The 26,890-nt window shown below is 38.0% G+C and overlaps 1 protein-coding gene across 1 annotated transcript in view; it reads right to left on the reverse strand.

Annotated features, from left to right (window-relative positions):
* Positions 1–26,890, reverse strand: part of LRP2 (LDL receptor related protein 2) — a 196,828-nt gene that overhangs the window by 38,965 nt on the left and 130,973 nt on the right. The window contains exons 42-54 of the mRNA XM_019727374.3: positions 25,658–25,947; positions 24,714–24,917; positions 23,407–23,649; positions 20,527–20,652; positions 19,047–19,166; positions 16,247–16,378; positions 14,682–14,883; positions 9,815–10,110; positions 8,245–8,761; positions 5,323–5,475; positions 4,640–4,810; positions 2,630–2,853; positions 1,060–1,237 (exon numbers count right to left, since the gene is read on the reverse strand). Of these exons, the coding sequence (XP_019582933.3) occupies positions 1,060–1,237; positions 2,630–2,853; positions 4,640–4,810; positions 5,323–5,475; positions 8,245–8,761; positions 9,815–10,110; positions 14,682–14,883; positions 16,247–16,378; positions 19,047–19,166; positions 20,527–20,652; positions 23,407–23,649; positions 24,714–24,917; positions 25,658–25,947 (2,856 nt within the window). The remainder of the gene's footprint in view (positions 1–1,059; positions 1,238–2,629; positions 2,854–4,639; positions 4,811–5,322; positions 5,476–8,244; positions 8,762–9,814; positions 10,111–14,681; positions 14,884–16,246; positions 16,379–19,046; positions 19,167–20,526; positions 20,653–23,406; positions 23,650–24,713; positions 24,918–25,657; positions 25,948–26,890) is intronic.

A 26,890-nucleotide genomic window follows, 5' to 3' on the forward strand; every position in this document is an offset into this window, starting at 1 on the left:
AGAGAAGGCAAAACTGAATTCCAAGTCATGACACGCATGAGTTCTCGCATGGCCCCAGAAGAGGATAAAGTAAACCTTGGTTACTGTGTGTATTTTCAGAGAAAACAACTAGATGAGACAGAACAGGTTTGTTAAGACTTAGATACATGCTGAAAAAATGCTTTGAGTATGATGATTAAAATCCTGCCAAAACAAACAGTGGTGTGTGTTTGGAGCTATGGTTCAGGTAGTGGTAATTGACTAGGATTGTCTGTCAGAGTGATAAAAGAGACATTTGGGTATTGGTTGGGAAGCTGGAGGGCACTAACATTTCTTGAGAGCTTACGTCATGATCAGTGTATGCTAGATTCTTAATCTAAGATATTTTATTTAGTCATCAAAATAATCTGCCATTGAATCGTAGACGCTATGATTTATATTAACACCTCCCCACACACACACACTGCCTGACTCAGTCACCCTAATCATCAATGGCTTGTGGCCATTGTTAGGAAAATAATCTATAGTTATGTTTCACAGCAGACATGAATGATCAAAAATGGATTAGAATGTGTAATCCTAGATCCTCTGCCATAGTTAACTAAGGAGCTAGGCCAGTATATGTGTTAAAAAGACAAGAGAAAGTCTGTCACTCTTCTGTAATAGCTAAGTAAGTACAATAAAAATAAATGTTTGGCTTATAAAAAAAATAATAAAAAAAATCTTACAAAGGAAAAAAAGAAAGTCTATCACTCTTGAACGCCATTTTTCAGTGTATATGTATATTCTGGCCCTGACACTTAGGACAATTTATTAGAAATGAAAAACACATAGTTTGCATCCTCTCTACAGACATAAAACTTGCATACGTAGGTACAACCACATGGTTAACAAATTCCTTCTACTTATCTAAGAAATTATCTGAAGTTGGAGACTGAGAGTCTTGGTACATTCTAAATGAACCACTTTAATTAGCCAAAATCTTGGTTCATTTGAAAACTTCCATACCCTGGAGCCTTGCAGTTCAATGTGTATCTAAGGAATGGAGAGGCAGTGGGGAGAAGGAACAGAGAGCCTTACTTTTCATTGTCAGCACACAGGAATTGGGTGCTAGAGCACATAGGCAAGCAGTGGGTACTGCCATCGAGGCGGATGGTCTTAAAGTCATCTGGACATTCGCAGGTGAATCCTTTTCCTCCTGCTTCGATGAGGCAGAGATGAGAACAGCCACCGTTGTTGGTACCACAGGGATTATTCACTGGTGAAAGCAGAAAGAAAATAGATGTTCATTCACTTAAAGAGAACATCAAGCACAGATGAGGTGATTACCCACCTGATTAAACTTATCACCTCTTAGTAACAAAAATCATTATCCTAGTTTCATGCTTTTTCCTAAAGTTCGTAAGTAGGATGAATGAGAGCTGAATAAGCAACCCTGTGCTTTGAGAAAATTGATGTATGTGCTACCAGAAGTAAGGCATATCCAGGGTGTTTGGGGCTACAAAAGATGTGTTTCTCCAAGTCTTTGGAGAGTAGGTGGGAAAGTTAGCTTGCATTCATGTGTCCTGAACCTAAGTTAACGTTTTAACTTCCAGCAGATGCTATATTGTCTCATACTAGGGATACAGGCAACAGAAGTGTGGCGAAGAATGAGGTGGATGCATCAACTGTGGAGCATATCTACTAATTTTCTGGGCTGCTGCTTGGAAATGAAGATTAATTTAAACTTCTGCTAAAATAATATTAAGAATATTAACTTACAGAAAAAAATACTGAGCTTATTTTGCCAATTCTCATTTTTTCTTACTTCCAAATTTATTGTATGTTTTAGCAAGACACCACAACAAAGCAGGCCCACAAAATCCATTCTACTCCCAAAATATACCAGACATTTGCTAGACTATCTCTAAGTTATAAAAATGGCTTTAATTGTATGAAGAGGAATATAAGTTCACAAACAAATAAAAAAAAAATTCCCTAACTTATGATACACTGAAATGTGTTGATCTCGACATTAATACCTTCTTGAAAAACATACATTCAATACACAATGTCATATGCAAATAGGCGTTTAATAAATGATGTTTTATAATTAGTAATATTTTCTTTTAAACATTTCTTTCAACTCAATTACTTCAATAGATTGATCTTGGTATTAAGGAATGTTATAATTACATATAAATAATTGTAAGACATCTCTTAGGTATTATAATTTATTGTAGTTGTATAGGAAATGTCCTTACTTTGCAAAAGTGCTTTCTTAAATAATTAAAGCTGAAATGTCACAATATTTTTAACTTGCTTTAACATACTTCAGTCCTCCCACCAAAAGAGATGAAGTAAACATAGCAATATAACAACTGTTAGTTCTCATCAAAAACAAAAACCCAGACTGATCATTAAGAATAGAGCCACTGTTAAAAAAAAAAAAAGAGAGAGAGAGAGAGTGTTTTACACAGCCTTTCCAGGAGTAGGGGAATAAACTCTTTAGATATTTCCATACCCTCAACTCTCAGCATCTGCCTTGTAGAAAACAGTAACAAGTAACACCATTCCCTTTATAAATCCTGATGTGTATGCTTAAAGAAACAAGAATGACATGCTCAAGAACCAAAAGCAACTGTGCCGACCTTCTGGATCACCCACTCACCAATTGGCTGCCTATATGGATGATACACACGGATGTCATATGGCTTATGTGTTGTGTTCACCAGCATCATCCTATCTGATCCATCATATTTGTTTCCCTTTTCAACTGTCCTTGTATTCCAATCTGTCCAATAAATAGTGTCTTCAAAAATGGTAAGAGCAAAAGGGTGAGACAGTATCCCATCATACACTGCGTGTCGATGGCGGCCCTCCAAATCAGAGTACCTGGGGTAGGAGGAAGAAAGTCACTCAGTGAAGGTAACTCCTCTCCTATAATGCCTTTAAGGATAGAGGAATTGATAAATTAATTAATAAATTCTACCTTCTAGAAGTAACTGAAGTTCAGATCCTCCCTAAAGCCCTAATCTTTATTTAAAACAAAAATAAACTAAAGGATAAAAATATCCTTTACTGAACAAAAGATGGAAAAGTTGACAAAGCAATGCCTTAAAAATCGGAATATCCAGAGGAGTTTAAATAATCACAAATTCCTTCCAGCACATGCAGCTAGTTCAGTTGTTGTAGGTTAACAACGTCTTACATTGATGTTCTCCATTAAGCATCGTTTTGATATCCTAGGATGAACACCAGTCTTGTTTCCTAAGGCATCAGAAAAAATCAGAGGATAGCAACATAAAGCTGGAGTTCTGCCTTCTCGTGAACATTTCAGGAGAGAAACTGTTCTAGGAGACAGCTGGATTCTCAGTACAACCTGAGCAGTACGTGCTTGCTGAGTCAAACTACAGGGCTGCACGGTTAACTTGCATACACTGGCAGCACACTAATTATTAACCACCCCCTGGGAACTATTAATGAGTAAACCTCCACAGGAGGTTCTGTGATTTCAAGACGTCACAGAGCATCCACAGCCAAACATCCAGGCCCTCCTACTTCCAAGGGCTCGTTCATTTCTGAGTCTATGTCAGAATATCGATATTTGAATTTTGGAGCAGATCCTAAAACTCAAACAGGAGTAGAATGAGCTAGCAACTAAGAAGCTTGATAATGTTACCCATGTGATGTTAGAAAAATTTTTCAAAATATCACAATTGATAGTCACTTATAGAAGCCTTGAAAGGAAAACCTGAAGACCTTCTTGGGCTCTGTTGATAAGACTGCAGATAAATGACCAGAACTTAGTCACTATCCATTTCTTAAAAAAAAAAAAAAAAAAAAAAAAAAATCATAGCCCAGAAAGTAGTTTTGAGATCTTCCTTTTCAGTTCTTGCAAGATCTCTCTCTACATGGAGATCTCAACACACCATGATGAGTGTTTTGTCCAGTGTAGACCCACAGGCACACCTACAAAGATGTGTTGGCACATCCCAATATGTATAAGAAAAGGACTGGATGCTCTATGGAAATCTATTGATTTACACAGTCTATGAAATCTATTTCTGAACACAGGCATTGCCACCCCTTCAAGAGCTGATCAAGTCAGCATGAGCACTGAACGGGCTGGTGCAGTTGGTTCATTCATTCCAAGATCAGAATGCCTGATATTATGATTTGACTTTTAGACAGTAACCTAGTGCCTGGATTTTAAAATACAGCCACACAAATTTGATCAAAAAGCGAACAGAATATTGAGTAGCTAGAACATTACTTTCTGCCTCTAACACTCCTTAAAATACTATCCATGTGTACACTGCCCATTTCAGTTAAAGCCCAAGTACAAGGAAAAGGAAATTAAGATGAGTTGAGCACTAAGCTGACTAGCACAGGAGAGAGCTTACCAGCTCCATTTTTTTCAGATGAAAAAAATATGAAGTGAAAGCACCAGGACAAAAACCTGATCTGTATAACTTCAAGGTTCACTGTCTTTCTAGTGCATCATACCACAGAGCTCAGTGAATTGCCTGTAGGCTGTTTTAGATAGAAGTGACCTCAGAGTGACTTCCAATTCACAGGCCAGGTAGAAGCTGCCTGAGAATGATACATTGGCAACACAAGCCCTGGTGTTTGGAATAAACAGTTACCCAGTTGACTTCATTCTTTGCTGTATACGTACTCAATGTAACCCAGGTGAGCATCGGCCCAGTAGAGTAGATCATTGGTGTAATCAATGGTGATGCCATTGGGCCACTCCAACTTGGTAGAGATAATCACAGACTTATTGAGTCCATCCATGCCGACTCTCCCAATGTACGCTCGGTGAGCCCAGTCTGCCCAGTAGACATACCTGTTGGAGCCAACACAAAGGGTCAGTTCCTGAAGCCAAAAGAAGTCAGCAGCCAAAAGACATAGCTCTTCTCCGATGAGAGAAATAAAGTATACATTCTACAGAGCTTCTCAGAAAGCAATGAGAACTAACAGAAAATAATCTAAACGGGGATGATATACAGGGAATATTCAAGAATGAACATGATTAACTAGGGGATTTCACTGGGCTTGATGTGGAAAGTAAAGGTCAGTTGTTTTGTTTTTACCATAATTTTCTTTGCATGCAGCCAAAGTATGTGACTTGAAAAGTGAAATGAAGAGTCAAGGCAAAGAAAACAGAATAGCTCATGAGTATCATTGGAATAAGCCATGCGTCTACCCATTATACTAAACCATTTACCAGGTAAGAAAAGCAGAAGACAAATCCCAGCAAGATATTGGCCTTGAGATAACTACATGAACAGCCTTTCTGGCAACAGAGGCAGAATAAGGGCATGAAACAAGAGTCCAGGGTTACAGGGAAGACAATACCCATATTGAGGGTGAAGGGCAATTCCTCTGGGGTTATCAAAGCAGAAGGTGTTGTTGGCATCCAAACAGTGCTCGGCCAGCTTGCGGCGGTATCGACCATCAAGGTCAGAGACAGAGAGGCAATTCAGGTGGGCATCCACCCAATAGAGCTTTCTGAAATGCAGAGCCAGGAGTTACCAATACATCCAATTTGCTTGTGAAAATGCATATTTAGCCACCCAACTTCCTATCCAAGCTACCTTGGAATCACACAGACAGCTGTTTGAAGGCACTTTCCCCAGGCAAACAAGGACAAGGGGAAACAGTTGGCCTTCCTGCAATGAGGCAACAGGAGATGCAAGAACATGTGCTACAATTCCCACTGTAAGATGATGTCACATAGGAAATTCTGGGGCCACACCTCACACAGGGATTCTGGCTTTACTTTCTTTGTGTAACGTAAGCCATCCTTCCCAGGCAATGCAAAGGCTTAGAGGAGCAGGGGAGCAGAAGCAAGAATAATGAGTGTCATGAACTACAATTTAAATGGTTGAGCTGAGGAAACAGACTTGTCTAAGTGTATCACTGAGGCTGCACAAAGGAACTCTGAATTACGGCATCCTTAAAATAAAGAGAAACCTTACGCCACCCTGGCTCTGTCAGACTGTTGGCAAAATGAGTTTCTTACCCTGTGCCAAGTTTTACTTAATCAAATTTAAAAAGCTTTAAAAACGTATTGTAATCTGTTAGAAACTCCTATCTCAAGGATATTTCAGTTCTAAATATTTCTATTAAAAAAAGTCCATTTATTTTCTGTAAGGCAGGGGTTCTTAATCTGGGGTCCTTAACCGGACATCAGGGTAGCCTGGGCTTTACGAAACCTGTGTACCCTCTAAAATTGATACAAAACTGTGTGAGCATAAATGTGTTACGTGCTTTTATCCAGAAAGGGGTCCATGGTGTTCACCAGAGTCTTAAGTATATATAACCTTCCACAGGGTTCAATGCCCCTAGAATTTGAGTGTCATTAGAGTCCAACAATCAATTCCAACTGGAAGAATGATTTTCCTTCCTGGATGTCTCCTTGCAAGAAGTAAGCCCTGATCCAACCATGCTGGGTGTGATAATATTGAACTGTTAGGACAGCAGCATCCTTTCAGGCTTCAGGATGAGGGAATGGGTATGCATAAAAGCGCAAGCCTTGCCATTTAGTTAGGTAAATCCTGAGGCATGAGATCGCCACCGTGTTGGATTCCATCATCACAGAGGCTAAGAATAGCGATAATAGCAGCTACTGTGTTTCCCCAAAAACAAGACCTAGCCGGACCATCAGCTCTCATGCGTCCTTTGGAGCACAAATTAATATAAGACTCAGTCTTATTTTACTATAATATAAGACCGGGTCTTATACTAATTTGTGCTCCAAACGATGCATTAGAGCTGATGGTCCGGCTAGGTCTTGTTTTCGGGGGAACAGGATATGCCTTGAATACGTACTAAATGCCAGGCCTTAGGCTAAAAACCCTTTAAAACATTATTTTATTTACGCTCACAACAACCCTAGGAGTACGTACTATTTATTATTACCCCTGTTTTCCTGATGAGGCTGCTGAGACCCCGGGGTTGTATAATTATTAAGTGGTAGAGCAGGAATTCAAGACTGGCTACACCACAGTGCACTCCACTCTGTTAAGCTTCCTGCCAATTCATTAATTTCTCTTCATTCCACCGTCAAAAGACTGACCCTGTGAGCACTCTTTTCAAGAGAATGTGGAGAAGACACTCCTTCCCCACTGCTGGAAAAATTAAGAGGACTGAGAGCCAGCAAAATCTTCCAATGCGCACAGTGGTGCTTTTAAAAAACGAATAGGTCAAGTTTAAGGGCTTTGGAAACTAAGCACCCTCGTGTTAGCAGTGGGCATCTTTATTGATATTGGGGAAACCGTTTCTCATTTCAATGCAGTTCCAATCTTACAGATGTCCCCTAAAAGCTTAAATGTAGTTACGTTCCAGGCTTCCTGCGTGTTTTAAGAAATGTTTGGCCTGGTTGTGCTTCTTCTTGAGCATCACTATTCTTTTTGACACCTCGTAAAGCCCCTATACATAAAATACTCATATTCAGTATGGTATTCATTGTTCAGCAGGCACTGATTAAGCACCTATGGTAGGCCAGATAGAACTAGGGAGCAAACTCCCCACTCCCCATTTTACAACTTTACCCTTAAGACAGTCAAATAGAAAAGATGCAGAAGAGTCCTCTGGAGGTCTGGGCTGACTGCAGCAATAACATTGGCAGTATATGCGCCTCCAGCTTCATGTCTGTTAACCACAAAGCCAACTACTTTATGCTGCCAGGTCTCTGACAGATGGAATAGTCAATAGAGATGTTAAGAAGTGTGGTTGATTTGATAAAGTTTAATTAAAATATCCCTTGCCTACCTTAAAGATCCTCTTTTTCTTGAAGGGCTACCTCAAATCAAAAGTTTCGGGTTAACCATTCTCTATTTTATGACCAGCCCAACGCTGGGAATGACTAGCGTTGCAAGCTAGCCTGTGAACTCCAGGGAAGCAGGGGCTGCTCTAAACCCCTAGTGCCTGGCAGAGCACCTGCCATGCAGCAGTTGGAAATGACTGAATGCACCAGTGAATCCCTTAACAGCATTTCCAGTTAACCGAATGGCCAATAAGAACAGAGCTCTTCCCTCATTTGTGATGCCCCTCCCCCCAAAAATGATACCATAAATTCTTAAAATCACTAGATTTTAGGTTCTGTGGTATCCCACTTGAGTATTAGGTACACAGCAGGGAAAAAAATGCGGAAGCATTAAATGTATCCATATATTAACCCACGTTGGAAAGATCAATTCTCTGTTAAGATGAAAACAGTTAGAATTTTTTTTTTTATTAATTTAACTTTTAAAAGGCTCCTCCGTGTTTTCTTACCTGGCAACCCAGTCTACAGCCAGACTTTCTGCAGCTGGTAGTTTGTGCTTCATGATTGTTTCCCTGTTTGTCTTATTCAGAAACATTCTCTCAATGACTTTTTTCTCTATATCAATCCAGTATAACCTCTTTTCTACTCGGTCAAAATCCAATGCCACAGCATTGCCCAGTCCTTGCAAAATGAGGGAGTAAAAAGAGCCATCTATAGTTAGATTTCTCAAATAGTAACGGTTGCTAAAAATGAGATAGGGCTCGATGTTACTGTTCTGCCGGCAGCTCTTTCCATCTGGTTCTCGGATGTAGCCTGGGGCACACTTACAGATGTAGGAGCCCATTACATTCTCACACCTCTGGCTACAGACAAAGGGCGTCTCCTTGCATTCATCAATATCACTACAAGTCCGCTTGTCAGACATAAGCTTGTAACCAGGACGACAGGAACAATAGAAACTGGTTAAGGTATTTGTGCAGTTTTGGTCACAGCCACTGAGTGAAGGGTCATTGCACTCGTTAATGCCTGTAAGTAAAAGAAAGTTATTAGAGAAGCTAAATGTCAGCAATGGATCCACCATAATGGTCCCAAGTTAACATTTCCACTCCACTGTACAGCACCAATTCTTAATGAATCATGCTACAAGTCGACAAACAATAAGGGATTTCTCAAGGCCATATGCTATTCAAAAGTCTCCAATTTAATCCTTCACCAGTGGTTTTAACAACTAATACAACTAACAAGCTTAAGTTTGACGTTGAATCCTATACACGGCAAACTTCTTTTAACCAATAATGTACAAAGTAAAATGGCAAGAGAGAGGAGAAAGACAAGCAAAAGGAAAGAGCCTGGCCAGTTGTGTTCTGGTCAAACAGGCCTCCAGGCTGGGGTGTGGGCATTGGGAATGCCCTGATATGTAGCATCTTCCATTTTGGTGGTGTGACTACTTATACTATGGCCAATTTCAGGCTACCAGTGTGACATCACTGAACACTGGGAAGAGATGCACACATTTGGCTCTCACAGATGGGATGAGCCACCCAGCACTCCACTGGGTATACCTCTGGCTGGTCCTGTGACACATGGCCAAACTCATGCAAAAACACAGGAGGAGAACATGGTCTTATTAATTCTATATTTTATACATTGTAGAGTGGTTTACTTCTGGAGGTTGGGATGAGGAAGAGTTTAAAACTCTTCCCTTCAATCATCTGAGTATGAAGATGAAAAACGGGCTAAGAAATTCTTGCAGAGGGGCAGTTCAGGCAACAAGTCATTCGAAGAGTTCAAAGAGAATCAACATTGTTTGCCTTGTATAACAATACGATTGGGCACTGGTGGCCAGACTTTGCTCATCTTCTGCTCTCTGTAATGAACTAACTGACAAAAAGCCTAAAAACGTTTGTGTACTGAACTTATATACCAAGAAATCTTTGCTTTTGATAGATAAGGAATAGTAATTTTCTGGTAATTTTTTACTTAGAGGACAGACTGGAAAGTTCTGATAAGTCATAAAGGGTTGCGAATCCATATTCAGTCTCCTCATTTTCCTTTCCCCAAATCTTACGTCACACTCACCACATCCTTTTTCATCACTGTTGTCTAAACAGTCATCTAGGTGGTTGCAGACTTTCACCATTTCAATGCAGTTCCCATTATCACACTTGAACTGATGAGGGGGGCAGGTGGCTTCCGGGGTCTGGCACAGGTGCTCCAGCTCATCAGAATCATCTCCACAGTCATTTTCCCCATCACAGGCATAGCCCTTATAAATGCAGAGCCCGTTCTGACAGGTAAACTGATTCTCATTGCAGGTGGGGTATGAACAATCCCTCTCATCACTGTAATCACCACAGTCATTGTGCCGGTCACACCTGTGTGATGAGACCCAGTACAACTCTTAGAGAGGTTGACGAGACTCAACGATCTCCTCTACCTGAATGTCAGGTCCACCATTAACAAGACCACCCATGTCCTTAGTCCCCTCAAATCTTCATCTACCCCACCAGTCTTCAGCTCCATAAGAATCTAACATTTAGCATTTCACACAACATCCCCAGAGGATAGTTGCTACCACTGGAAATGTGGGTCTAGAGCTACTAAAAATAATTGCATTCATTTTTTTTCCCCAGTTGACTGATAAAATACAACTTTTATAAATCTGGTGTTCATCGGATATAATCATCAAATAATAAGACAGTGTATGGGCACAGGCAATATCCTGATAGCCATGTGTTAGAAGTGCCCACACCCAAGTAGATACTCAAAGGATAAGTGCTATATATTATAAATGATGAGATTATTAAATGTGTCCTTGAAGAACACATGTCTTCTAATAGAAGTAACACTTACACTAGCAGTCCTGTTCCTTCCATCTTTCGTTACAATATTCCTGCCACCTACCATGAGATATGAGTGGTTATGGTGATAGGAAGGAGGGAAAACTAGTAGGTTAGCATGGATCACTGATTGTCAAAGGAAAAAGGCGTTTCATACTTCTAGAAGCTGTTTTGGGACCTAACATTTCTAGGCATCTCGAGGACAATGTAATTTCCTGAAGTTCTGTAAGCCAGATTAGTCTTTCTTGTCTACATTATTCCAAGATCCCATCAAAGTCATGATTACTGAAGGGTGTCTTGGTAACAGTAACGAAACTCCTCATAAATATAAAGGGATCTTGAATAATTATTGGCAAAACTAATGTTTGGCAATTCATAAAAGAATTTACTTTTCCAGACAAGAAAAAGCTAAAGGAGTCCATCATCACCAAACCAGTATTACAAGAAATGTTAAAAGGACTTCTTTAAGAAGCAAATAAACAAAAAGTATTAAGAAAATATCACACAGAAAAAAATTCACTGACAAAGGCAAACACATAACAAAAGCAGTGGATCAACACTAAAGCTACAAAAGTTAAAAGACAAAAGTAGAATGATAAAGTGTAATTACCACAGTAAATTAAGGGACACACACAAAGTAAAAACTAATGACAAAAATAATAAATATGGAGAGAGTGAGTAAAAATAGTAGTGATTTTAGAATGTGTTCAAACTTAAGCAACCATCAAATTAAAATAGACCACTATAAACATAGTTTGGTATATATGAAGCACATGGTACAAATTTAAAATCTATAAGAGATATACAAGAAATAAAGAGAAAAGAATCTAAACATAACACTACAGAAAGTCATCAACATACAAGAGAGCAAGAGAATAAGAAAGGAACAGAGAAGAATTACAAAAATAATCATAAAACAATAAAATGGCAATACTACATACCTACCAATAATTACTTTAAATGTAAATAGATTAAATGCTGCAATCAAAAGACAAATGGATAAAGACAATGTAATGCAAAAATACAATGGAATATTACTCAGCCATAAAAAGAATGAAATCTTACCATTTGCGACAACATGGATGGACCTAGAGAGTATTACGCTAAGGGAGATAAATCAGAGAAAGACAAATACCATATAATTTCACTTACATGTGGAATCTAAAAAACAAAATAAATGAATAAATAGAAACAAACTCATAGATACAGAGAACAAACTGATGATTGCCAGATGAGAGGGGCGTTTGGGGGCTAGGTGAAAAAGGTGAAGGGATTAAGTACAAATTGGCAATTACAAAATAATCACAAGTATAACATAGGGAATATAGTCAATATTATAATGTTATAATATAATATTATATGAGTATAATATTGTAAAACTATATATGGTGTTAGGTTGGTGCAAGACCTATCGGGTTCACTTTGTAAGTTATATAAATGTCTAACCACTATGCTGTACACCTGAAATTAGTGTAATATTGAATGTCCGCTGTAACTGAAAAATTAAAAAAAAAAAACTTTAAGAATTTACTATGGAGGGCGTACAAGTTGGAGGCAGAGAATTAAAAGATGCTAAGGTATCAAAGCTGAATGTGGTCAATTTTACAACTCCTTTATGGTCAGGTCTTCTAATCAGCACACCCCTCCACAAACCTAGGGTATTGCCAATGTGATTTATATCAAAATGTGTGCATGTAACTGTAAAGAAAGCTTCGATCAAAGCAAGCTGGCTCAGCCCCATTTGGCCTCTTAGGAGCTATTTAACCCATTTCCAAATGATTTAAGATACCAATGCTTTCTTTCCTCCAGCTTAGATGCAACTCAAACGAAAAAAAAAAAAGTCAGTTAGGTAAGCAAATCACCAGTTTTTAGACACAATTGCATGTCAGTATTCCAGCGAGCTGCTTACAACTCTGTCTTATCCAAGTTCTTCAGCAACATCAGTAATGAGCCAAGAGAAAAAAAGTCGATAGGAAATATGATCCCTTGTACCACTGCACCAAATGCAGGAGCACTATTCTGCCAAGCAAGAGAGAGGGTGCACGTTAAGGATGCACTTAGTGGGGGCCACTGGCACTCCAGGCAAACAGAATTGGGAGTTATTTTAGACCCTACAGCTCAGGTTTCCAGACAAACAGTATTTCTTCTCTTCTGCCATAGCCCTTGGCAAAAACAATTCAGAAAGCTCAGACAAGGGGGTGTGGGGGGAGGGAAGGGAAGAGAAGACGAATGAAGTCAGTTAAAGTCTGGTAGGGCAAGTAAGTCAGCTGTGAGATCACAGTGATACTGAAGGCAGAGCTCAGAGAGCTCAGAAAGGCAGTGAAATAATCTAGATCAAAATTATGACCTGATATAATGCAATTCCTTAGATCCTATGTCTAGGTTTTCTAAGACAGATGGTATTAAATATTTACTAATGTCAAAAGGACCAGATCTCAGTACAAATAATAGAACTGTTGAGCAAGTTGGGAGAAAATACAAAGATTGATTCCTTTCCACTTACAAGGACTAAAAATCTACAGATCACATCCATCTCAGATAAGTATAAACAAATCATATCTAAATGCAAGTTCACTACGAAAGGAAAGAGTTCTGTCTCCTGAATGTCTTCAGGTTGTCAGTACTCAGACGACCACCTCACAGCAATGTCTGTGTGGGCTTCGTGGGAGATGAATCATTGCACAGGAGTACACAGAGTACATTTCCTAGACAACATTTATCTATCTCTTTAATCACTACCATTTTGGGGGGCAGAATGCCAAGTCCCTGTGCTTTTTGCATCCTTCACAGAAGATATCCTAACCTTCTCTGGCTTCCTCAGGACCACCTTCATGAACACACGGTTCTGCACCATGCTATATTCCAGCAGTATCTCAGGGCCTGTTGAGAGGCTGCCTGCCCCTAAGCCAATGGCCCCGGAAGCTCTGCTGCTCTGATCTTGTGCCTGTTTCATGTATCTTTTCCATCTCCTTCCCTAGCAGGCTGTAAGCTGACAGTTCTTGTCTCAGTATGCATGTACGTCCTTAGTACACGTAATATGCGTATCTCTTCTTAGTTCCAGCTCCAGGTGTCCAAATGCCTAGTACATATTTTCACCTCAGGAAGTCCTACTACATCAAACTCACCTTCCACCTTAGGCAAACTCCCTTCTGCACTCCCCTACCTTTGCTCTTACTATTCTGCCAGTCAGGATGGAAACCTACACATCATTTTTTTCTCTATTTCCCTCTATATCTGAAAAGTTTTTAAGTGGGAATAGTGAGCAGTTGGGGCACTAAAAATATATAAACCTTTGGAATGTCCTATTTTGGAAAAAAACGATAAGAAATCAAACACCAGAATACTACAGAAGAGGTCCCCAAAACTGGCAGGCTATCAGCTGAATCTGTTTGACTGACACAGTGGTAGAAGTTTCAAATCTGTTTTAAGCATTTAAAAATCAAAATATTTCGTAAGAAAATCCAGATTTCCGACGTCTCATTACAAAAGAGCTAGAGGTGTGGCTTTCCTGTGACTCCTGCATGATGCTGAATGGAGCCTGCGCTCTCTTCTCACCCCACCAGCCTTGCCCTGTTGTCTCATTGACTCTGAGCCTAAGTGCCAAGCTCCATCGATCATCATGCTGGCACTGCTATTTTTCTCACAGCAGAGAGAAGAAAGTGAAACATTTCTTATCCCCATGCCTCCTTTCCGAATGGAAAACCAAAAGGGTCACCTGCTTCATGAGAAAAACTTTCTTATTTCAAGACCCCTTTATTCATCTCCCTGGCCCTCTGCGCAGGGTTACATTGTGCCATTTATGAGCCCTAAGCACTTTCAACTTCACGGGCCCTTCCTCCATAAAAATATTTAAAATTATATTTAATGACAGCATTTATATAAAGGTAGACGTACATTCATGTCATATATTAAATAAAATACTTTCTTTGACCTAAAATTTTTCCTTGTTTTCCTTCTGATTTTAAAAGAAAGCTAGACATTTTCACTGGCCACAAAAAATACCACGGGCCTGAGGCACTGTGACCACCTGCCTAATGGAGAAGAAGGCAGCTCTACTCCCGTGGGTGCAGGAAGTTTATCAGGAAATGTTTTAATCCCCAATTCACCTGTATGAGTCCGGGACACACTGTCCATTACTGCAGGTGAAATCGTTTTCAGAGCAAGAGCCTCTGGTGCAGTTCTGGCGCTCGTCGTAGCCATCAGTGCAGTCTGCGTCTCCATCGCACACCCACGACTGGGGAATGCACCTCCTGGATGGAGGCACATTATTTACACAGAGAAACTCAGAACTTGAGCAGCTGTGGCTCTCTGAAACCAAAGCACATGAGAATCAGAAACCACAGGAGCGCTCCTGTCAGCAGGCAAATTCATTCTGAGCCGCTATTTCTCTTGCTTTATGTTACTTAACAGCCTGAGAGACAAAAGGAAATGAGGGGAAAACAAGTTGACACATCAGATTGCTATGGTAATAACAGATCATAATAAAAATACCGCCAATAATTTTAATTGCTTTGGAGCTTGGATTTTTTCAAAAGTAAGAAATAAACATAATAAAATACCTCACTTAGTTTTCCATAAAATTAATGTGCGATCATATTTTTCCCTTAAGGCTTCAATAAACTACTCCCATTTTGTTAACTGGATACCAAAAATGCCTTACGTTTGGTAATATCTTTTAGTTTACAAAGTGTATGCATGCAAACACAATGTGAGATAGGTATTTTAATGCCAATTCTACAGATGATAAAATTGAAACTCAAAATGGTTTACTAGATGGCTCAAAGTCATAACACTTTCTAAAGAGCTAGGGCTTCAAACCTAGGTCTTTTTTTTCTCCAAATTTAGTGCTTTTTAAAGTGCATTATAGATACCACCCCAAGTAGAATTGGGGTATATAGGAGAAACATATAAACAAGAATTGTCAGAAACCAGGTTAGGAAAGAGATGAGATAGCAATATGTAATCATTAATGTCCCAGAATAAAAGAACAGGTATTTTATTTAATCTCATTGTGGGTGAATATGAGACAAATAGAAGGGACTCTTGGTGAAGGGGTTCAGAGAAAAGTATATGCTGCAATCTATGTCTGTGCACCTGCCTACCACCCATTTCAGTGGTTGGAGAGCTGTGGACCAATCACCAAAGTCACTGACATGAAGTTACGATCAAACGCTAACCATCCAGGATCCATCATTTTTATTGTTCTACAAGGGAAAGACACTTTTCTAATACACCTTGGCTAAGACTTCCATGCCCTGTTGGTAATGGCAAATGGCGTTCCAGTCTGTTCCATAACCCTCCCCCAAATAACAGCTCTACGGAAAGAGATGAAATTGGAGGCACAATTAATGCTACACTGTTAAAGCTACTAATAATATTAGGAGTGGCCTACTTAGTTGTCTTTATCTGCTCTAGAAATATAGGAGATTATTTCCCTTAGCTAAATGAAAGAGAAAAAAATAAACATTAACATCATTTTTCATCATCTAAAAGCATTTAAGTACTTGATATTAAACAATTCCAGAATGGAAAAATAAAGGTAACTTTCTATCGGTGTGCATTCGATTAAAAAGGAATCTGCCTGACAATCATATCTCCAAAGACGGAAAAATAAATCTACTGAGTTTCTCTGGAATGGGACTTTGCCAAGGAATTCATTGGTTTCACTTACCACAGTGATGTCTTTCATCCTCATCACTCATGTCCCCACAGTCATTATCACCATCACAGATCCATTCTCTTTGGATGCACCTTCCACTGTCACACTTGAACTCATCACTTAGGCATGTCGACTCATGGTACACTGAAAAAATAAATAAAAAGCACTTTTGGTAAAAAGAATAGTTTGTAGTCCAGAAATCTTGAGAGAAGTCTGCTACAGCATAGGCTGTCTGTAACACTAATACAAATTCTTTAATCATATCCCCACATGTGCCTATTCAACTAAGCAAGTTGTCAAAGACCCATAAATTCAGGGACCCCTCAAAATTTTGCCCTAGAGCAACAGAAAATTTAATTTTAACTATTAAAACCACGGCACAAGGATGACAGTAAGGAAAAAAAGGACCTTTCATAAACAGATAAGAAAGGAGTACAGATCGTCACATATCCCCTTTGACAAAGCAACACCACTTCTAGAAATCTAGCCTATAAGAATGTTCCCATATGCGCAAAAAGAAATTTATAATAGGATATTGAAGGGAATTAGAATAGGCCTCCTAGCCAAGATGTGTTACTTTTTTGGCATGTAGGTTATTTTGAGCTGAAGGCAATAGAGACCCTGTGGACTCAAGAGAAACCTTTACCTCTCCCTTAAAGAATTTACACTGGGGGACCCTGATCATAATAAGAATATCACCAGAAATAAATTTTTATGACCTATCTATAGGACAGGGCAAACGTCTAATTACTGAACATCTGCTCTCCTTACAAACTTGTGAATGACCTTCCTCCCCCCTGGAGCCCAAGGAATCATACCTCATCCTTCTAACTTTGTGTCTCTGAAGTTCACAGACAGAGCTTCATATGTGGGGCCTTTGACTTCTCATGTATGTGGGGTTCCCATATGTATGTATGTAATTAAATTTGGTTATTTTCTATTATTAATCTGTCTCATGTCAATTTGATTATTAGATAAGCTGAAAGAATCTAGAAGAGTAGAGGAAAATTTCTTCCTCCCTCACAATGTTCATTCTAGCATTAGTTTTCATAGTGAAAAAAATGGAAACTACCTAAATGCCCATAAGTTAGGAAAGGAATAAAATCACATGGAACATCCATACGTCACAGTAATATGCAGCAGTGCAAAGTAATGAGATAGATCTATATTTGCTAACATGCTGACACGATGTTGCTAAGCTAATTAAAAAAAAGTGGGGGCAAATTGCAGAAAAATATATATACTAAGATCCCATTTGTGTTTTAAAAGCTACCTATCAGGATATATGGATAAAGGTGAGAAGACATCTACCAGACAATAGTGATTATCTCTGGGGAATGAGGGGATTGAACAAGAGTGAAGAAATGGGAATTTTCCTGTTTTGCATACATCTTATTACTTCTTTAAAATAATTCCTCTGCATATTATGAGAATGTATTCATATATATAGATTCTGTGTTTATTTTTATTTAAATATGTCAAGTAGTTGGTACTAATTGCTATCACTATGACTTTGGTTCTCATGGAAAAATCTGGAAACTATATTCTTCATATAATTGAACCCCGAATTCATATATTTAAAGCAATCTCTCATACTATTCTACTCACATTATTTCCTTTATAGCTTCTTAAAACTATATGTGCCCTTTGTTTTCTACAAAACTTTTAGTGTTTTGTAGGAAAAAGAACTTGGCAGAGCTTCAAATACCACTCTCCAACTATTAGTCCCAGAATTTGAACCAGAAAGAAAATAGGAATAGAAGATCCTCTGAATTCAGCTGCAAACTATGCTAACAATTCTAAGAAAACATCTCCCAAATAAAAAGTTTTATATATGATGGTATTTGCTGCAGTGACATTTATAATAGAGGGAAACTATAAGCAATCTAAATGTTTAAAATAGAGGCAGTTAACTCAATGACAATACAATCACTCAATGGAATATTATATTGCTGTTTAAAAAGGGATATAAAGACAATATAATAAGGGTCAGAAAACTTTCTCTTAGCCAGATAGTAAAAATTTTAGGCTTACAGGCCATATGTTCTCTGTACTTGACACTACCATTGTTGCAGAAAAGCAGACAATATGTGACCACCTTCTAATAAATTTTTTTTTTTATAAAGACAAGAAGTCGGCCCATGGCCATAGTTTGCTGACCCATATACAGCAATATGATTTATTGACAGGTAAAAAAAAAAATCAGTGTAAAAGATTGTATCTTTATATTTTTATATTATGCAAAAAAAAAGTTCATGGATCTAGATTACAATCTGGAAAGGTAGCAGCCTGCAAATATAAACAAGCACAACTTCTTCCAAGAATATACCAAAAGGTCCCTGGAACTCTTAGGAATTTCAGATGGCCGTGGACCTTACCTCACAAACTAGTACATAGACCGAACAGGAAGAGGGTGTGTGTCCCTTCCTTGTGTATATGATGATTCCAATCCCTTTGGGATCCTCCCACAGTCTTATGGGTCAGAACTCAGCCAAAATCAGAAATTCCATTTCAGAGTCGATTAAAATTAACTGAGTTCTACAAGCCAGGCACCACGTTAGGAGCAACACCAACATAGTCTCATTTTATCAGCATCAATCAGCAACCTCCATATCCTGACCAGCAACCCACACCATGCCCTGCACAGCTAACACATTTTTAATGAATGTCTGCTGAATGGTTTCAGCATCTCAGCTGAAAATAGGAGCAGGGCGTGCAATCATTTAGTCATGAACCCGGTCTATGTTTGAAGTAGTTGGAAGAGGTTCTCTAGCTGCATCATAACGCATTTCATGTTTGCTTCCTCTCTTACCACAAGTGGTAGGTTCATCAGAGCCATCAAGACAATCTCTTTCTTGATCACAGTACCAGTGGCTAGGAATACAGCGTCCAGACGTGCAGTGGAACTCACTGTGGCTACACGTGTGAGAGGCTGTGAGAGGAAGGAAAGAAGATAAAAACCCATAAGCAAAACACAAGCTTGTTCCCATCAGTCTTAACAATCTACCTATATCTCTGAACTGAATAAATAGTTGCCCAAAAAGGAAGATGGAGGCTTAGGAAATGAGCTTTTGTATACGCTTTCCATGAAGAGGAAGGAGTATGGAAGGGAGAGAGGGCAAGCAATACTGCCCCAATTTTCCAGAATATTTTTTTCCAGAAATACCAAAATAAATTGTATTTGTTAGAAATAACAAAGTACTATCTTTTTGATACGGGACATCGCAGATTAATGTAAGTGAACACATGCTTCTGCCATAACATAAAATTAAATAAGTTCTATGGAAATAATGATTAAAAGCAAAACAATAACATAACCATATCTGAGCTCACCACACACACACAACCTTTAGCATGTCAGACCATGATTCTAGAGAATTAGCAAAGTTCTGGTCTTACCCATCCTTGTTATATGAGCTTTTGTTTGAGTAAATGACTCTGCCTGTGCTTGAATATTGGTTCTTTTCTCCAGGAACTTTAGGTAGCTCAGGCCAAAAGTATTTTCCAAATTGTTATGTGGATACAAACTAGAATCAGACCTTGTAATTCTTTTGATCTACAAGGCTCCCTCGCTTTGGCCCATGATTTTGCCAGGAAAAAACTAGTAAGAAAGCAGAGGTCCCTAAAAGAAACAGTACTAGCTCCTATCTGTGTGTCCTTATCTGACAGCTACATCCTGAATTCTGTTTCTTCTTGCTGCTGTTTCTATAACTGACTCCTGCTCTTGGACTGTAACCTGGCTTGGTAACAATTACTGAATTCTTAAATTATGCATCTATTTACACTAATAGTCTCAAAGTTATCAAGTTTAAGAAAGGCCTTTTAATTTGAGCTACAAATACAGGAAACTGTGATTGAACCAAATTGCTAAATACGAAATAAAGGTTTCTGAAAATCAAACATATTTAAAAATAGAAAAATCCTTTAAATTATGAATGGCCACCATACCCATATTATGAGTAAATATAACGGCTTAACATGCAAATTATGCCTGAAGTTCCTGAAGGCAAAAGCCCTTCCACTTTCAGAAAAATGGCTCTGCAATTGTAGAAGATTAGGTATCACAGCAGGTCTCTGGGGAAATAGATGGAGTCGGACCTCCAACCAGGGAACAGAGAGGGGCTTCTTATGCCCCTCCAATCATCTCCTAAAGTAACTGCCTATTGCTTCTACTGACAAGGTCAATTTGAGATGACAAATTGAAACTATCCCAAACACCCAGGCCATACATCTTGTATTAGCTGAAGGCATGCATCCTTGGAACCACAGAAAGAGAAGCAGGCTTATATTACCGCAGAAGGTTGGGCTTTCGTCACTCATGTCTCCACAGTCATTGTCTCCGTCACACAAGTAAGTACGAGGAATACAAATATTGGTACTGTGACATTTCGTGAATCCAGGCTGGCAAGTGCGATCAGCTTGAAAAAGACAACCCGATAAACATTTGGTATATGTCCACCACATATAGATACCATAAAGAATGTTCATGCTAACAGATCTATTGCAGAATTCAAACCATCGGAAGGGAGGCATTTTGAAGGCTATCACAGAGGCAAGATCCATGACACTTAAGTAACACCATAGAAAGATATTTCCAGCAGATATATACTGCAGGGAGGGGAAGGGACACACAGAGAGAGAGACAGAGAGAGACAGAGAGAGAGATGCTTGTATTAAAAAAAAACAATGAAAAAATAAACGAATTTAATTGTCACCCCTATGGATAGACTGAGAATACTAGTAAGGAGGGAACAGGGTGGATAGGACAGGATGAGAGACTTCTGTCATATCATTTCGTCATATCATTTTGACTTTGGAACCATGGACATCATTTTGAATAAATAAAAACAATGAAATAAAAATGGGAAAAAGAATACAAATCCTAAAATTTGGAAATAGTAACAAATGAAGGTAATATAGTTAGTCAAGTTGATAGCATAACCATACAGAGAAAAAAAATTCAAATGACTTTAAAACCAGTATTTTTAACTGCATGTCCCTAGAGGGAAATAATCTAAGAACGAGGACCTAAAATCTTAAATTACATTTGGTAGATTTATTGGTAGTGGTATTATTTGTGTGGTTATTTTGAAATTATTATAGAATAAAGCAAATCAGTTATTATGTTAATGTCATTAGAAACCAAGATTTTTAGCATAAGAAAAGAGACAAGATTATAAAATCTAGGAAGTTAGGTAAAAAACCTGTAATCTTAAATTAAAATGGAAAATACCAACACAAATTTATATTTTTCCTTAAAAAATTGTATTTCCTAGTTTTAGCCACTGAAAAGGCTCAGAAGCAATGAAAACCAATAGGAATGGGTACTCCAACCCTACGGTAACTTTCAAATACCATAAAAGGAATGAGGTCTCCTTCGCTAGGTGGTTACTTCCAGGTGTGAGACAGGAAATGTACAAGTCTGAGCTATAGAAGACTGAATGGACCATGTCAGAATAACAGAGGAGCCAACTAAGCAGAGCTCTGCTGGCCTGAGATAGGACCATTGAACATCCAAAAGAATAAATGACTTTAGTGCCTTAAAACTCATGTATGTAAAATATGTCAAATATGTAAAATCCATGAGTTTAACAAAATACTAAAAGCAAAACAAAAACTTAGAGCTCATTATTCACCAACATATTACTCTGAAAACTGACAAAAACAGGAAAAGCATCAAACATTTATCCTACATAACTGTATTTCAGGGTAACAAAATAGTTGATAAGGGAAATTTCTTCTTTATGGACCTTCAGCTAATCAATGTGGATGGAATAGCAGAGTTTTTAAATGCCTATTTTGTAACCCTTAAAGAAGTAATGGATTTATGCAACAACCATCCGTGGATGCTAAAACCATTGGGTGAAGGGTTGATGGGAACTTCCTAAGGGAAGATTCAGACTGACTTCTAATCCACTAATTAATTTTTTCATCGCCTAAAGAGGAATCAAGCACTATGTGCCTCATAATGTGATGCAACAGGACCTACACAGTTCCACCAATGAAGTATTCTTACCCAAAGAATTGAACCTAATGCATTCAAACCTCAAGGCCTAAATACCAGTTAGTAAGAAATAAGAGGAATAAAGTAACATATTAAATGGCTCAATTATGCAATTAGTCACATCCAGAATGTGGAACATTCCACAAGACAATTCAATAGCATTTTAAAACAATGGCAACTGTTGTGGCATAAAAGATATTAAAGAGTTATAACAATCAAAATCCATGTGTAGACTTTGAATCTTATTGAATAGAGCAACTGGAAAAAGACATTTTGGGGATAAGTGACAAAATTTGAATATGTACTGAGTACTAGAGGATATTAATTAAGTATTGTGACTTTACTAGGCATTATAATGGCATAGCAGTTGTTTTTCAAAATGTCTATCACTGATATGCATGTCTACTGGAAGCTGCTTTAAAATACTCAGAAAAAAAGTGGAGGGAGATAGATGAAACAGATGGGCCATGTTGAACCTGGATGATGGGTATATTATATAATTCTTTTTGCTTTGGTGTATGGTTACAATTTTCTGTAAGAAAAAGTTCTTTTTGACGCATACCCAAATAAATATTGTGGTAACTCCCTACAAAAGCAGCAAAGCATGTAGATGTATCTAAACTGAAAATACATTTGAACTTACACTCTGCTTTTTTGTTTTCCCAAGATGCTGAAGGGCAAACCCCAGAAATTTTGAATAAAATCAATTAATGAAAAAGCAATTTCCCCCCCCAAAAAAAAATGAAAAGAAAAAAATCATTTCCGTCAACACTATACTGTATAGCTTTTTGCACAACAAACATTCCCCACAAAACATTTATGCAATAATTTCTGTCAGGAAATATGTTGGTAGTTTTAAAACAATCAAAAATTTTGTCGAAAATGAAATTTTTAACTGACAGATATATAAACCAAGGATAAAATATTTAAGGTGATTTAAGTAATCAATAATTGTATGGGTCCATAAATTTATGTAAATAATTCAAATATTACGTAGAGTTCTTTTTAAAAAATCATTTAGTAGATATATTTAAATGAAATTTATGTTTTACATGAATATTTAATTCTTTGTTATTTCATAAAGACTTTGTTTTTATATAAAAATTTCATCTTTTATGATGTAAGACTTCAGACCCCAAAGCACAATAAGTACTTAAGATGAACTTACGGCAATTTTTCTCGTCTGAAGTATCATTATCATGGCAGTTGTTTACACCATTGCAGACAAACGCAAGAGGTATGCACCTTTTATTATTACAAGTAAATTCCGTGGTGGCATTACAGTCACTGAACAGGCACCCTTCCTCATCACTGTTGTCACCACAGTCGTTGTAGTGATCACAGCGATAGCGATATTGGACGCATCGCCCGTTGTCACAGGTGAAGGCTGTCGAATGGCAAGTGTGAAACGCTAAAAGGAAGAAAACACAGTGAAGTAAACTCTTGATTAAAGCATTATCCTAACTTCTAAAAAGATGTAATCAAATAAAATAGACACTTCAAGTTTACCTTCCAAGGCAAAAACGGCTGCAAAATGGACTGCATGCAAAGTGAGACAACACCTTAATTTAGTTAGACAGAGCAAAATATGTTGCGTGCTTTTTTTAAGCAAATGGCAAAGTTACTCCATTTCTCTATCATCTCAATTTCAAAGTTTATCTCAATCATAGAAAAGCATGAAATAGAGTGTCTTTGGGGGGGAAACTCTTCGCCATTATATAGTCTACTAGAAAAAGGTCACTAACCAACCTCAGAAAGTCTTAAGAAAGTCCATTGTGTTTTACTCACCCCATTCAGATGGAAGCTGAATATTGGGAAAGATTTTGGTAAAATTATTGAATTAATGATCCTTCTTCTATGAAAATTAATAAAATGATAATAATCACCTATTGGAGTTCTTAGTTCCATGCTGTTATGCTTAACAGGCATCAAGTCTCATGCTTTCTTTTTATATATTGTTTCTCTTATGTCTCACAAGAATCCTCGTAATAGCTCCATTTTACATATGAGATGCCTGAGGCTCAAAGAGGTTAAGTAACTTTCCCAGGGCTATTCAGATTGTGTAAATGGCACAGTCAGGATTTTTATTCAGTACCTTTGCTCTTAAACACTACAGAAGGGCTTCCTAATAAAGCATCAAACGCTACTCCACAGCATATACAGAGGGAGTCAAAAACATGTATACACGTTTTAAGAAAGGAAAAAACTGCATTAAAATTATAATACTTGATACATACTGATACCAAACATGAATGCAAGTCATGCGTATACATTTTTTTGGCACCCCCAGTATATCAGTTTATATGTGATTTAGCAGAAATGCAGTCTGGATACTCAGAGTAACAGGATTTTCCATTCTAACAGGATACTGAGGCACAAAGCTCAAAGCTATTCACACACCGCAGGATACTGTACCAAATCCTTGACGTAAAGACTTCATGAGCTCCTAACAAACGTCCCAAGAGTCCAACTCACCACAGACACTCTCCAGCTCATCACTGCCGTCCCCACAGTCGTTGCTGTTGTCACATTTCCACTGCTCCAAGATGCAGTGCCCGTTGAGGCAAGTGAAATTGGAACCATCACACCGTATACCATTGTCCACAATGCAGTGCTTATTGTTGTTGGCCAGATACCAGTGGTGCCCCTGTGGACACTGGCACTCAGCACCATTTGGACCTGAAGAAAAGTAGGTCCAGAAAAAGCAAACGATTTGTGTAGCAAACATTCATATTTTATTCTCCTCCAGAATAGCACTGGTAACAGCTTCTATATTAAATGTGCTATAAGACAAGCCATGGAAACTGCTCCCATCAATCTTTCAACTACATTCTGAGTCATTTTTCCATCAGAACAACAACCACCAATTAATAAATGTAGCTAATTCACCCTGACCTTTAAACAACTACCTTTTGTCTACATTGAAACAATTGCAATGATTCTGCCTCCTCAGCAAAGTCTGCAAAGCAAAGGTATCAAAAGGCACACTTTCCTATGAATTTGTTGTTCTGTATAAAACACACTATGAAGCACATATCACACATCATATTAGATATATTGCAAACTATAAATAGTACTTCCTAAGTGAATGAATTAAATCCTTTCATAAGAAAGATAAACTCAATGATGGAATTTCTATTCAAATCATAAAGTGTGGCAGCCAAACCCTCATTTTTCTTTCTATTTCCATCAAGCTTGAATTAAAAATGCTTTCGTAAGAGAGCTCCATATCTAATAGGGAACAAAACCTGTCAAAATCTTCCTGTCAACATGCAACCCCCCAACTCTACTTTTTAATTACCCTGAAATCAAGGAAAATTTGTTCTCCTGTTAGCGCTTAATATTCCTTCAGCTTTCCCTACCAGTTGTCATCATTATTATTACTCTCCTTGATTCTATATCCATGGGCAATGTCTTACCTGGTGCACAAATATGGCTGCAGCCCCCATTAAACTGGTCGCAAGGATTACTGCACTGCTGTGGGTGGTCCTTTGCAACAAAGCGAATACCCGTAAGCCGGGAGGGAAAACTTGGGGTCATTGCAGTCTGGCCTGACCCATCATATTTGTTAGCTCGGTAAATTTTTCTTGTGGACCAGTCAGTCCAGTAAATGTACTGGCCATTGATAGTCAAGCCAAAAGGACGAAAGGTTGTGCTGACAATGACCTCCCTCTCCATGCCCTTTAAAGTGCTGCGTTCAATCTTGCGCCTAAAACAAAGTTTAAAAAAAAAAAATGCTGTAATCCAGAAAGAATAATTGACATCCCAATGCCAGAGCCTAGTCATTGCTTTACACATCCCTCAACTTTGTTTTCAAGTAAAGCATGTGCCAACAAGAAATGTTTCTTCTGGTGGTTTGCTTATCAAACAATGGTCTATATAAATCATTGATTTCAAATATCAATATAACCTACAAGTAATCCTATAAATAGAACCAGACTCATATTAGTAATAAGAGAATATTCTGAAATAATACATGTAATCTGTGGAACTTGGTGTTTAGCACATAAAAGTCACTCAAAATGTTAATTACTTTTCCCTTCCCACTCCTTTAATGACTTTTTCAATTTGTCGTTTACTAAGTACCTTGAGGTATTTACCTGGAAAATAATCCAAATTTAGACACAAAACATCACTGCTTTGTCTCAAATGAGAAAATGAAAAAAAGATCAGGTTGTTAGGTGCTCAGTGTCACAAGACCTAAAACATACCCTGTTTCCCCGAAAATAAGACCTAGCCAGACAACTAGCTCTAATGTGTCTTTTGGAGCATAAATTAATATAAGAAGACCTGGCGTTATGTTACTTTATGTTACGTTATGTTACGTTATGTGACGTTATGTTACGTTATGTTAAGTTATGTTACGTTATGTTACCTTACGTGACGTTACGTTACGTTACGTTATGTTATGTTCCCGGTCTTATAGTATAGTAAATAAGACTGGGTCTTATACTAATTTTTGCTCCAAAAGACGCATTAGAGCTGATCGTCTGGCTAAGTCTTATTTTCGGGGAAACACGGTAATAATATAAGCAAGAAAAATTAAGATTTCTGACATATAGATACTAGTCATAATAAACAAAATCATCTCATCTCTTCAACTATTCCATTAGGATAATTGGAATGTGAACAATTTCAAGGGTTTCTTGGAG

The sequence above is a fragment of the Rhinolophus sinicus genome, chromosome 17 (assembly GCF_057876585.1).
Source record: "Rhinolophus sinicus isolate RSI-liver-muscle chromosome 17, RSI-T2T, whole genome shotgun sequence".
Taxonomy (NCBI): domain Eukaryota; kingdom Metazoa; phylum Chordata; class Mammalia; order Chiroptera; family Rhinolophidae; genus Rhinolophus; species Rhinolophus sinicus.